Below are 14,494 nucleotides of genomic sequence, written 5' to 3'. Positions count from 1 at the left end.
TACAGACCCTTGGAGACCACTGGCTACTGGAGTGTCTCCTCTTTGCCCAGGAGTTTATAGAGAGCTGATCTAATAAGTTATAGACTTAGACTTGCCAGTGGAATGTTTGGCGAGCAGTGAGGGATTCGTGTCACTTTAGTGCCGAGTGCTTGTTCTGTTTGGGCCACACTGAAGTCTGTCTAAATTTCACTGGAAATAGGTGTAACAACAACAATGAAAAAGAAAGGTAAACAAAAAATAATAAAGTACACTGCAAGTATATAATTCTTAGAATACAGACATGTGTGAAGTGCCATCAGACTATACTTCTCCTTAATTTAGGAACTACTTAAAACTATTCAAAAACTACACAAAAATTGAAATGTACCTATTTGTATTCAGCTGCTCAGTGCTTTTGGTGACATGTTTCATAGAACTTATTTTGAGAATGGAAATTAAATTTCCTGGCAGATGTTACTCCCGTTTTTCTTAAATATGTCATTCAACTGCATCAGGATGACAGGAGAGTGTGCTCTGTGCAAATGGCAGGCTTGAAAGAGTGCCCAGCAGGCCACCTGCGTCTCAGCAACTTCGAGTGACTATCAGGGAGGCCTCACGATTTGGTTCTCCTGCCCTCGGCTTCAGGCAGTGGAAGGTGTGTTTCCTTCTCTCTCCTCTGACCCCAGAGAAACTATGGGCTTATGTTTGCAATGCTGTAAAATGCTACCTAATTTAATTACTGGTCATCTTGCCTTTATTTTTAACAAATGGTATTACTAGATTTTTTTGTAATATAACAAATTTAAGAAGAAAAATGTAGCTCACAGACTTAGATAATCCTTTATGTTATAAAAAGTAAAAGTAATATATCTACATGTTTAGAAACCTCAAACATCATGGAAAGTTATAACTGAGAAATAAGAGCTCCTACTCTACATCTCACTTTCTGTATCCAAAGGTAACCACTGCTAACGGTTTCTTTAATTATTCCCAGAAAATGTTTGATACATTTTTGAGTACTGATCTTCTTTTTCTTGTTCTTTTCATTTAATTCTGTATAGTAAAGGTTGTTCCATATAGGCACACAGGTTGACTATCCTTTTTAACAGGATATTGTATTTTATTATATAGATGTCAAACATGTATTTAGCCACTATGGTATTATCGAACATTTGATAATTTCCAAATTATTATCTATTATAAAACAGTGCTCAAAACCATGCTACAAAGGACATCCTCCCCAAACATCTGGACAAACTTTGTGATTATGTTCATAAGGTATATTTCTAGCAGGATGACAGTCCTGTGACACCTACAGGCATGGGGTTAGGATTGTGCCACCCAGCAGGAAGCAGGGAACTTTGGTCCTCAGGGGTAATCCTGTGATGAGGCTGAAATGTAAGCAAACGAATTCTATCATATTTGAGGCAAACTAATTGTAAGCACAGGAATTTAAAAACTGGCATCTGGATGTAGACTCAGTGGACACTTCTCAGGTCTTCGGGAGTAAAGTGAATATTCTGCACGTACTGTCAGCTTTAATCTGCAGGTCAATAATGAGTCACTGCTACAGGGGGGCACTGTGAAAGCCCGGTAACCGGATGAGCAGCAGCCGCCCCCGGGGGAGCCTATGCCAGGTGCACAGGGCTGGGCACAAAGGGCAGGGCTGCAGACAGAGGGCAAGAAGATTTAATCTCAAATCAAGTTTGTTTTTTGAGCCAAGACACTTTTAAGGAATTGAGAGTAGGGTTGCAGCTTGAAGTGACTCTAAGACAATTCATTACTCATGAGTGACTGAAAGTCGAGAGCCTGCCCGACTTTTGATGCAGGGGCAGGACAACTCCAGCTGAATACATTTTAAAAGAAAATGGGAGAAACAAAAGGCAGCACATCCATGCAATGAAACATTATTCACATACAAAGGAAGGAAATTCGGACCTAACATGGAGGAGCCTCAAAAATATGCCAAGTGAAATAAGCCAGACATGAAAGGGCAAATATTCTATGATTCCATTTACATGACATATCTAGAATAGGCAAATCCATAGAGACAGAAAGTGGTGTGGAGGTAATCAGGGACGGAGGGGCTGGTGTGGAGAATGGGGAGATAGTTACTGCCTGATGGGGACAGGGTTTCTGTTTGGGGAAGTGAAAAGTTATGGAAATAGATAGTGGTGATGGTTATACACTGTTATGGGTGAACTTCATGACCCTGAATCGTATGTTTAAAAATGGTTTTGAATAGCATAAAAGAATGGAAAATGAGAGAACACAGAAGATGGCGTTGATCACATCTCAGGATCCTGAGTCTATAGGACCCCATGAAAGATGGGATGACAGCCAGCGAGTGTAATCAGTGAACTTCAATGAACAACATCACATCCGTGAGGTGTTTTCCAAAGGCTGCATGAAGGAAAGTCACGATAGTCACGATGCCAGTGCGCAGGGAGGGATGACGAGGCTGCGGCTTGCCGAGGGCCCAGGAGCACCCAGTTCCTTTAGGGGCTCCTGTTCAGGAGAGACCCCAAGGAGCAGAGAGAGCTGAGGCCACGAGGAGGATGTAATGTGCCTCTGTGAGGCTTCTGCGACCAGATGATAGAAGGCCCGAGACATGGTGGGGGGTAGAAAACAATTAGTATAATGAGATGGAGCATAACTGTGTCCCCGAGAATTACTGGTGGCCTCCGGGAAGGACAGAGAAGAAGGGACTGACATTCAGACCGCCAGGTGGGTGGGTTGGAGGGCACTCCCAGGGCCACGTCTGGAGAGCCCCCAGCAGGGGTGCCCTGGCTGGGCTGGCCCAGGAACTGCATGGCCGTGGCTTCTGTGGCTGCGAACCCACAGCAAGTCCTGACAGCAGAGCAAATGGGAACAAAAATCAACCCCACATGGCTCCTTTGTCACCATACTGTCCGGTGCAGTTAATGTTTTATGAGGCAGTCGTATTTTGACACCTACTATGTGAAAATATTTTATTTACTGTAATATCATTTATTCTATGACGTTTAAAAATCTGTCATGTCCATTTAATAGGAACCAGTTGAAAATACGTTAGTAGCCACACACAATCATAAAATTTCATCCTATTTTCTCTGTGCATCTTAAACCCAAAAAATTGTATAGCAGTAGTGGTTTAAGAAATAAAAAGTTTTCACTATAAAAATGTGTAGTCTCAAAAACACACCTAAGACAAATATGGCCTACAATTTTAATAAATCATACTTCATTATTTCTCTACAAAGAGGGAAACATCGCAGGTCGAATGCTCTGACGCTTTGGCTTAGGTAGCTCATTATGATGCAGTGTGCTTGCTATAGCACCATGCAGTTAAAAAAATAAAGCAAATGATTTGATTTCCAAGTTGTTCCATGAAACACCTGCCTTATAAAATGTACCACACAGAAGGAGAAGGCAGTTCTTGCTTTAAAGGGCTTAGAAAGAGCTGAGTGTGGTACTCTACTTGTTCAGGCAAAATGCATGTTTCCATGTGGAGAGCTTTTGGTCTTCTGGCAAAAAACACAAAGCTCAGTCTGACCTCGTTCAGGAGGTGTGTCCGAGCGCTTGGGTCCCGGTGCTCCGCCCAGCCTCTCCAGCCCTCTTAGGACACATCCCGGGAGCCTGTGATCTATGAGCCTGACTTTGGAAAACGCTGCTCTACAAGTTTTAACTTAGGAAATTGCTTTAATTTCCAGACAGATTTTTCTTCTTCAGTAGAACTGAAGAGGTCAAGGTGTTTGTGTCTGGGACATGGGAACCTCTGAGCTAGACAGCACTGCTCCTTGGGTGATGGGCTGGTCCTTCTCCAGGCTCACACTGTGACGGGAACAAAATATGCTCTGTCTGCATAGTCTACACAGGAGCTGGAAGTCACGTGTGGCCACTGAGCCCTCAAAATGTGGCTTATGTGATGAGAAATCAAATTTTGAATTTTATTTAATTGTAATGTAAATAGTCACTTGTGGTTAGTGGCTAGTATATTGGACAGCAACAGCCCTAGACTGAAGTGAGAACAGGATCAAAATACATGAACAGAAATTATGTGATGTTCAGCGGTCTGTTTTCTGGAATGTTCTGCGCTCTCCTGTAGCTTGCAGAGCTAAAGAAGTCTTCTCTACTCAATGTGCCACAAAAACTGATTTCCTAACACATTATTGAAAGAAATGGAGCTTACCATTTTGAAACAGCATAATTATTTCACATGTTCCTTTATTTTAACAAAAATAGCTAAAGACATGGGATGGTCAGTGGTCTGTGTTGAATAAGAAAATACGTATTTCTACTCTAAACTACAGAACACTCTCTAGGAACACTTGCCAATTGATAAATGCTTTCCAGAGGAATGTCATGCAGAACTTGTTTGTACACTTGTGAACGGTTTCTTAATTAAAATAAATATTCTCTAAAGCTTTCTATCTTTGCACTTCAAGCTGTCTCACACACAGAAAGTCTAGCAAGACTTATTTCCAATGTGCAAACGAGCCAATCTTAGAGTTTAAATTAAATTTTTGGACACATGTCAAATAAACATTGAATGCATATTTTTGACATTTCATAACATTAATTTTCTTTTAAAAATACTTTTTGATAAAGAACATCTTGTATATCAAAAAAATAATGTGTCAACAAGATATGATTCCACCCTCGATGTCGTAGAGAGCCCAGACGGTTGAGGCAGGCAGGGTATGATTACAGCTGGAAGCTGAATGCTTACAAACCCACATTTAGGTATCATGAAAAAAGCACCTTGACCTCTCTCCTTGAAAGCATCGCAGTATGAACTACATCTACTCAGAGCAGAGATTTTAATCTCTAGACTTTGTTTAAAAAGGGAGAACTCAATATAATTGTCAAAATGCTTCACTAATAATTTAGTTAAATCATGCATTTTTATAAAACTAAAATATCCCTGAAGAATAGGAAAAGTGACCATTTTGTCCTTTGTTATATTATTAAACATTGACCATCTGCTTGCTTTCTATTTCTGAGCTCCACATACTGAATAAAACAGGGCTCCCCATTTATTTGTTAATTCAAGCTTTAATCTCAATAGTTACTTAGATCTTTGAGTGAAAGCCTAGGTATCTCTATTCATCTTCATCAATTCCTTTCCTATAATGGCTGAAAATGAGGCTTGGACTCTGATTTAATTAAAATCTTCAACAATATATTAGTGGTATTGTTATAAGTAGTTCAAAATCACCATTTTCAACAAATATTTCTTTGTACATAGCATGCTGTACCCCATCTTTGCACAGATTTGATGGAGCCAGGTTTGCTAAAGGCTTTCTAACTTTAGGTTCTATAATTTTTGAGACCCTCTCCAAGGAAAACAATGCAATAATACAAACTCGGTTAATAAGGCTTGGAGGAGGTCTGTCTACAGAGGAGCCCAAGGATTCAGAGTCTCTAAAATACTGCCTTGAAGCAATGCGCAGAATCTGTTAAAGGAGAGAGCAACTATCAGATGCCTCAAGAAATTCCATCTTATCTTCTTAACTCACGGTGAGTAATATGATTTTTAAAAATGTCTGATTTCCATTTAAATGTGTACATTTTGTTTTGTGGTTGTTAGTAAATCTTGTCCCTGGATTTCTAGTTTAAAACAGAAAATGCTTCATCTAATTCCTACTATTATTTAAAAAAAATATCTCTCAGACATATAATATCCCCAAACAAACCAAATATGATAAAGATGTTTTATTTACAAACACACAAGGTTTGATTGCCATAGCTCCCTGGAGTCCTAGGTCAGTGAGTATGATGTATTTCATATTTTGTTGCTGTTTTCTAGTTCTAAACATGTCAACATTTTACATCGGAGTCATAAAAGTTAGTGAGATTGTTCTGATGAGTAGTAATAAGTCCAGAGGAAAGAATAATGCATAACGTGAATTCCTTAGGAAATCAATTAATATTTTTATGAGCAGCAGTAAAACTATGATCAAGCATAAGCAGAGAAAGAGGTCAGGCTATTTGATCCCCAAATATATTCCTTGTTGAATTTTGTCTATCAGTGTAAAAGTATTCTGTGCTTTGTCAAAACTAAAATCTGAGTGCTCCTGATATCAGAATGTCCAGAATTCTGTGTTTGGCTGGGGAGCCTCTGATAGGCTATGTAAGCTATGACTCTCAGGACTTTCAGGTTCCTAAGTGGCTTTTGCAGAGCTCTGAACTGTTGGGTATTCTTGAAAAGGAAAAAGTATTATGTGTACAAGTAAAATTGTGCCTTGTGTATTAGTATACAAGTAAAATACTGTATATATTTTTGAAAAGGTTCTTGTTGAGGCAAGGTAAGCAATTCTAATAATGGGGTAAATGATGATTAGTATTTAAAAATAAAAGTGATAGCGTATTAATATTACTTCTACATTTTTAAAATTCATTCATTCATTTATTCAATGAATGTTGAACTCCAAATACATGAATTTACTGAGAACAAGAGTATCAAGACTGAGGACAGAATGTAAGGCATGAAACGAGTGTAACACTTCAACTAACTCTAGGGTGGTGGCACTTTAGCTCAAATAATTCTTTATAATAAACTTGCTACAATCATCATGTATCTATCAGGCCATTCCTAGATGGACTGATATTATCACTTAAATGTAAACCCTTGTCTTCATTTATTAGCAAACATACATTGCTGTCTGACAGTTAAGCCTAGAAGAGCAAAGGATCAGGTAATCTGATTTTCCAAAGGATGTTACTATGTATTTGAGTAAGAGAGTCATGTACTAACCTTAGTTTTGGCTTCACCTATTTTAGAGAAGCCAAAGACAACACAAACGCTGAAGTCTGTTTCTTTGGATGGAAACCATATATAACAGCAATCCTGGGTGTATGGGGGTCATCCAGGCATTCAGTGGGGGCTGACTGACAAGAAGATTAGAACCAGGCCTGCAGCTCAACATATCAGTGTACTCAGCTTTGCAAATAGGTGTCCATGGGCACATCACCATCTACAGTTTAGTTTTTAAATCCTGTGAGTGACAGGGCATTTGGTTCTCAACCTTTTTATACATGAGAGAGATCTTTTCCTGTAACATCAAGGATTTCCTAGATACCGACATAGTAAGAGTTGTACTTTTTTAATATTATAAGTGGAGGAAAGATTAAGTGCTGGTGGATTTGTGGATATCTTTCAATAAACCTGTAAACTACAGCCAAGTCCCACCCAGTTTAATGGTTTCCAGGGCTTCTTCCACATCTAAGACTCCATGATCCTTCCACAGTTTTGCTATCATGACTTTCCTTGAACACTGGTGTGGGCTGAGGTGCTCACTACTCCCTGAGGCAGCCTGTGTTTTTGGTTATCCATGGTGTTAGAGCAAATGCTGAGCAGAGAGTCATCCTCCTTTATCTTCTACTTACTGGGCTCTGTTCTGCCTCTGAATCAACATAAACTATCCACAATTTCATCCACACAACAATTTTTCATTACCACTCTTAAATGCATTAAAGATTGGCAGCTTATGAGGATGCACAAATCACAGCAAAACAGCAGACATCAGGAAAAGGGGAGGAGAAAGGAAGAAAGTGAAGGGGGATCTGAGAGCCCCAGTCTGTTCTATTAATGGCCCCCGTATATACTATAGATAGCCTACAAAGTGCTCTAGGTCTTCTTGCAGCCGGCTTTCCCAGGAAAGGCTTAATGGTTGTACAATTCACAACATCCTTAAGGACAACTTTTCGCAGGACAAGCAAAAGTGCTCCTGTTGTGAAGATCATTTTGGAATAACCCCCATGGCTGCTCATAGAAAAGTCCATTGGGATGTCCTGAACCACAGGCATCAAGTTTTCTGTATAAATATGGCAATTTAAACAAATGATATTGCACCAAAGTCCCATGTAGGAAAAGTAATTCTTTGAAGGCCTAAAATAGTGAGGGCTCAGTAGTTAATTCCCTATTAATTTGACTTGTTTGAGTCTGGAATATCTGGAAGAGAGGATGAAATGAATGTCCTGTAAGTAATTTTCCTTGAATATTGGGTCTTTCAGGTAACCCTCTGATAAATATTGATTGAACTTTCGATTAATTATTAAATAAATATGCAACTTTTACCAGGACTATTCTGAGCATTTTACATCCATCATTTCATTTAATATTCATAATAGTCTTACACAGGGTTACTATAATATGCTGCACTCCAGAGATGAAGACGCTAAGGCACAGAAAGTTTAAGACCTTGAGGAGCCAGAATTTGAACTTAAGGCATCCAACTCAATCTCCTTTTTAACTACCACAGAATCCCAAAAGGCACGTAAACTGGGTTAATGTCTTTTTGTGAAAGTTGAGGAATTGAAGGGAAAGGGCAGTGATGAGGTAAATTAATTTCTGTTGACAAGCCAAAGCAATGGGAATTGGTTCAAACCTCAAAGAATATGGGAATCAGGGCCACGAAGGTGGAAGGAGAGGAAGCATGGGGCCAAGTGCATGCTGTAGAAAACCATTTCCTTTTGTTCTTTTTTCAACTTCTTCAAGTTGCAAACCGGTGGTTCAAAATAGGTCCACGAATTTGCTGATATATTTTTAAATGGAGCCTAATATCCCTCCCTTTGTGGGTGGGTTGGATCTAGTACCCTCGTTCTAATGAGTGGAATAAAGTCAACATAAGGGCATACCCTTTGGGGATCAGGTCACACAAGGCTCTGTGGCTTTCTCTCCGCACTCTCTCTCGGATTACTTGCTCTGGGTAACCTAGCTGCTACCCTGAGGTCGATCAGCCTAAACAAAGGGCCCAATGGTGAGGAAATATGACCTCCTGCCAAAATCCAGTGATGACTGAGGCCTTTTTGGCCAAGAGTCATGTGAATGAGCTGTTTGGAAATGGATCTTCCAGCCCCAGTCAAGCCTTCAGATAACTGCAACCCAGCTTGACTGAAACGTCATGAGAGACCTGAGCTGCAGCCACCCAGCTATGCTGCTCATGGATTCCTGACCCTCAGAAATGCTAGGATATAGTAAGTGTTTGTTAATTTAATGTTTAGAATTTGAGGTTATTTGTTACATAGCAACAGATAACCAAATACAAACTGACAAGCACACCTCCCCAAACAACAAAACAGAATAATTAAAAATAAAATAAAGTTTGTTACCTCGGATTTCCAAAGGACACAGAAACATCCTGAAGACAGCAGTCCTCCTCAGGTAAGGTGTGCCCTAAACTGTCTTAACCCAAAGGTATTAAAGCAATTCCATTCACTTGCAAAGAAATTTCTCCTGATTTGGAACTTAAATGTGTATGTTACTTGCTAACAATGTCACAACATGTAAGAAAGGAAAGATAAAGTTGTTCAAAACTTAAAATTACATATATCCTTTGAAGTTCTGTAAAGTTAGGTGGACAACTGAATGTAGAAGATGGGCTGGAGAAACTCTCCACCTCATGAAGTTATCTTAAAATCCCACTTTAGCAAATAGAACAAAGTAGGCAATTAGCAGGCAGAAGCATACAATTTAGCCATTAGTTAAAAGCTATTGGAACTCATTTTAAGAGAGAACATTCCCTAGCATTCTGATTCTGAAATTTGGCAGCTTGCTGAGGACTTGCACAATTGGTACAGATTATACAGTAAATGATGATGACAGTGTAGCTTGATTTCCATAATTTCCAAGCGAACAAACAGGACTTGAGCTTTCATTCTAATGCAATCATAATGATTAATTCAGGGGTATTTCTTTCTACCTAGGCATCATGGTATCTCATTATTTTTTAACTTCCTCTTCCACCCCTTTATCGCTTTGTGAGCCCCACTGCGTGACAGATAAGAAGTTTTACTAAGGACAACAGATGCCAACTTAGACAGTGCTTAGCAAAAAACTAGGCCTGGGTAATATGCCTCTGCCATCAGCATTTCTTCCACAAAGCTCCTCATGAAGTTGCAATTTTAAAAGAAATGTTTTCCTATCAAAATTCAATAGCATTTTATAAGCACATACACGTTCTTCCTTTTCCTGCCTGCATGAAATTTAATATCAGGATTATTATTCATTTGTCACTTAAACCTCTAATTTAGTAAGCCTTTTTGTGGTTGAGTTATGCTCCGCTCATCCCTTCAGCATCCACTTGCAGTCATAAATTCATTCTAGAAGCTGTCTAGGTCAAATTGGTTGACCTCTTAGAACAAACATCTTCCATGTTCCTTATGCTGCTTCCCTAAGAGGCCCCATTAGTTTTGCTCATCTTTATTTAAATGTTATTTTTATGACACAATAACATTCAGCTTTCCCATATTAATCTTCATTTTATTTCTTGAAGTACTTAGGAAAACAATGTTGCTAAGACATCACTGATGGGGAATTCTCTTTCTTCTTCACTCCCGTCTACTTAAAACCAACACTGAAGAAATAACACGATTTTGCTCTGAATCAGCCAAACATTGGAAGAAGAGTTTGAAAGTCTGTTCCAGTGATTTGCAACGTCTTACAGTAATGACAAACAATACATAAAAATCTTAATATTACTCTTTCTTTACCACCCAAATTATATATATATATATTCATATCTGGGATCCAGTATAAGAATTGAAAAATTTCTTTTCCTATACATCAATTCAAAGGTGTCTGAGTGCAAAGGGAAATGATAATAAAACAAATATAGAATCCAATCCAACTTGTCAAAGCAAATACACACACGCACATCAACACCCAGTGGTGTGTTTGGTACTCACCCCGCAGCCCAGGCCATTGACCTCTTCACAGGTGACCTTCCTCTCTCCCTGGGGGGGCAGCAGCCCCGCCCCGCAGCCAGGGCTGGGGCAAAGCACGCCCCCCATCTGTAGCACGCACTCTTCAGCGCCATACTGCTGGTACCGGTTGTACTGTAAAAAAACAACATGAGTTTTTATAAGTGACAGTACTGATATGTGCTGTTTCAGCCAAAATGTTTATAGTTGATGGTGTGTGGGATTTCCTGATTAATCTGTTTCAGTTAAAAAATGGAGTGGGATGAGGCGGATCAAGAACCATCCAAGGTAGAGAAAGGCTTCCCAATTCCAACTGGCAAAATGGGTGAAGCATTTTATTCTTTGTATTTCTAGAAATTTGTCTTCAGAAAATAATTTTCCAAAGTTCGATTTTTTAATACTACTTTCTACCAACTGCATCTCACAGTCTTATTTCATGCACACTTTAGGGAGCATACCTGTATTTTAAGTTATGGACATTTATAATGCAGCATTACCAATCTCATTAAGTGGTATATTTTCATGCCTCTCTTCAGGAGTCTATGGGTTTTTTAAATCATTTCGAAAAGGTCCCAATATCCCAATATTCCATCAGAGATACCATCCATTTTCTCATTTGTCTGGCCCCAGGAAAAAAAGATTACTTGGTCAAATCTCCTGGTAAACACACTAATGGTGCACACGTACAATGTAATGTCACCACACTATATCACTGAGTATATTCAGTTTGATGAAGAGACTAACATTAGAAAACAAAATTTTCCTTTCATCATTATTCTTATTTTTAAAGCACGACCTCTTTTATTCTTGACATCATTTCTTTGTGCCACTGCTTGGCTCAATTCTCCTTCAATTCACTAGCCTGCAGAATAAAACCCACACACCACAGTGCAATTTCCAAGGTCCTCCTTTCTGCAGCTGTAAGTTACTGTTCTTTGCATTATTTGATCATATTCTTCTCTAAACTCAGATCAAGTCAAATAGATTTGCTCAACAATTGCTTAATTGATACATTTATTAAGAACCGACTATGTGCCAGACCCTACAGTGGGGACTGCGGATAGAGCAGGGAACAAAACTGCTATCATCCACGAGACTATAACAATCCATTCTGAAAGATTCAACTGTATAATATTTCATGGGTAGGGGAATAAAAAACAGAGAAGAGAAGAAATCCCAGGGAAAATGGGAATTACAATTTTAAAGAGGTGGTTAGGAGATAGGGGATGCCTTATAAAGCAGGTATCTTTCAGCAAACAGTGGGGGGAGATTAGGAAAGGAGCCACGTGGCCACCCAGAGGAATGAGCCGTCCAGGCTGAAGGTGGGGCATGGCAGAGGTCCAGAGGTCAGGATGGGCTTTGCTCTTCTGAGGCAGAGCCGAGAAGCCAGCGTGGCCAAGGGAGAGGGAACAGAGGAGAAGTGACAGAGGTGAAGTCGGAGGGCAAATGTGGAGCTAGATGTTTAGGTCCTTGACAGCCACTGCAAGAACGCTGGCTGCTCTTCTGAGATGCGGGAACCACTGGCGACACTTGAGCTGTGGAGTGACATAATTTGACTAATGTTTTAAAGAGAGCCACGCAGCTGATATGTTCATAACCGACTCTTGGGGGCAAGGAGGGAAGCAGGGAGCAGAGATGCAGGTAGGAGGTTCCTTCAGTGATTCGCATGAGAGAACGTGGTGACCTGACCCAGCAAGGTAGTGGAGGAGGTGCGGGTCCGTGGTTGAGTCGTAGATGTGTTTTGAATGTAGACGTGGCAACATTTTTAGGCAGATTGGATACATGTGTGAGAGAGAAAGGAGTCAGACATGAATGTAATGTTTTTCCCTGAGAAGACGTAAAGACAGAAAGAGATTGGTTAAGAGCGAGCGAGCAAGAGAATATTACCGAGACTGGAAGACCGAGAAGAAGAAAGGGGTGTGTGTGTGTGTGTTTAGGGAGTTGAGAAAAGGAAGCATTGATTCTATTTTGTTCGTATTCAGTTTGATATCTACTACACAGCTAAGTCAAAATGTTGAGTGGCTAATTGAATATGTGAGTTTGGAGTTCAAGAGAAAGATGTAGGTCGCAGATTTTGAAGTCATAAATGCATGTAGAACTGGGAAGGAAAACATCAGAGGTACCATCCATTTTCTCATTTGTGTGGCCCCAGGAAAAAAAGAAAGATTACTTGGTCAGATCTCCTGGTAAACATGCTAACAGTACATACAGACAATGGTATTTGCTAGCAAAAAGTTCTTATCTATGTAATGCATTTAGTAGGAAACACTTGGACTATGATTGTTTATGGCAAGTAAACTAGAATATATGAACTTATGGGGCAAGCCTCTCTGAAAAATGTCATAGCTATGCAATTATCATGGGATAAGATGAAGATGTTTCATCAAGTGATGATGAGAGTTTATGTAATTAAGATATTTCATGTTAATGATCATTCCGTGAACTAATCAGAGACCTCATTTAATAAATCTTGCCTAGAGTACATCCTAATATGCCAAGAAGGGATCTAAGGAACTGTGGTAAGTGACCTGGACTTATCTGTGCTTTGTTTGTGTTTCATACCCACATCCTTGAAGTTATTATTAAAGTTTGGCACTGGGTTATATCTATAGATCTTGTTAAGTTTGATTTGACAGTGTTGTGTCAATAACCACGAGACAGGATGAGATTGTCTAAATTTTGCAGGGAAAAAGAGAAGGAGCTTGCAGAGCAGACTGGAAACCAGCAGCCTCTGAGGCAGGTGGAAAATGAGAGGGATGCGATGTTCTTGGAAGGCAAAGGAAAAATATATCTCAAGGAGGGTGTTATGATAAATGGTGTTAAAGGCTGCAGATAAGTCAGTTACTTAAAACAGGCTGGAGGTGGAAACGTAGATGCCATGTGATCTTGACAGGAGCCATCTCAGTGGAGTCTGGAGCCAAGACTTTCACTGGAGTGAAGTCAAGAGAGAACTGGGGGAGAGGAATTCCCTGAGAATGGACACTTTTTCCAGGAGTGTGGCTGAAAAGGGGAGCAGAGACATGGGACAGCAGCTCAAGGGGGCTGTGAACTGTAAGCAGTATCTTGAAAATGGAAATAACAATATGTTCAAATGCTGAAGGGAATGAGTAAGAAGTGACAGGTCAATGGATTGTCAGCTAGAAGAGGAGCTCTGGCCTTGAGCAGGTGCAGAGGTGGCTTTGGGAATTTGAGAAGAGGCATCAACAATAAAGGGAGAGGGAGTGGATGAAGGGAGTCATCTCTACCCGAGGCAGTACTAAGAGCCCGTTTGAGGTAAGAGATTATAATTTAAAGGGAAACTCATCAGTAGAGTCATCCGTTTTTTTCCACCAACACCCAGTAGCAAGTGCAGAGCCAGTGGAAGTTGGCACTAAGCCAGGTGAGGCTTGTCAGACTTGTGCAGAGGTGACACGTTCCTCGGTCACTCCCAGCCTAGGTGGCCTTGGTACACAACATGCCCCCCTGTAACTGTGAATGATTTCAGTAAATACTGATTGAACTCTGGTGTGCTCTACCTCATGCCACTGGACTGTCCACCTGTACGCCTGGCCTGCCCAAAATGAGTAGGAGGCTTCAGTTTTGTAAGGTAAGTTCTGGAGACCTAGTGAACAACATGGGGAGTGCAGTCAATGATACTATATTATATACCTGAAATTTGCTAAGAGGGTAGGTACTGCAGAACTATAAAGATTCTACATAATATTTTCCATTTTACATCAGTATCTCCTTCCTTCCACACTGGTTCTCAAGAACACAGAGGGTGACAGAATCGCAATATCCCGTAACAACTCATTTGTTTTATATCACGTGGTCCATACAAGGATTTTAC

The 14,494-nt window shown here is 40.1% G+C and overlaps 1 protein-coding gene across 3 annotated transcripts in view; it reads right to left on the bottom strand.

Moving 5' to 3' along the window:
* PRKN (parkin RBR E3 ubiquitin protein ligase) overlaps nucleotides 1-14,494 on the bottom strand; it is a 1,272,120-nt gene that overhangs the window by 159,986 nt on the left and 1,097,640 nt on the right. For all 3 annotated transcript variants that reach the window (XM_036886760.2, XM_036886759.2, XM_036886761.2), the window contains exon 9: nucleotides 10,651-10,800. In XM_036886760.2, the coding sequence (XP_036742655.2) occupies nucleotides 10,651-10,800 (150 nt within the window). The remainder of the gene's footprint in view (nucleotides 1-10,650; nucleotides 10,801-14,494) is intronic.

This window comes from Manis pentadactyla, chromosome 12, assembly GCF_030020395.1.
Source record: "Manis pentadactyla isolate mManPen7 chromosome 12, mManPen7.hap1, whole genome shotgun sequence".
NCBI lineage: Eukaryota > Metazoa > Chordata > Mammalia > Pholidota > Manidae > Manis > Manis pentadactyla.
This window is presented reverse-complemented; position numbering and strand designations above follow the sequence as displayed.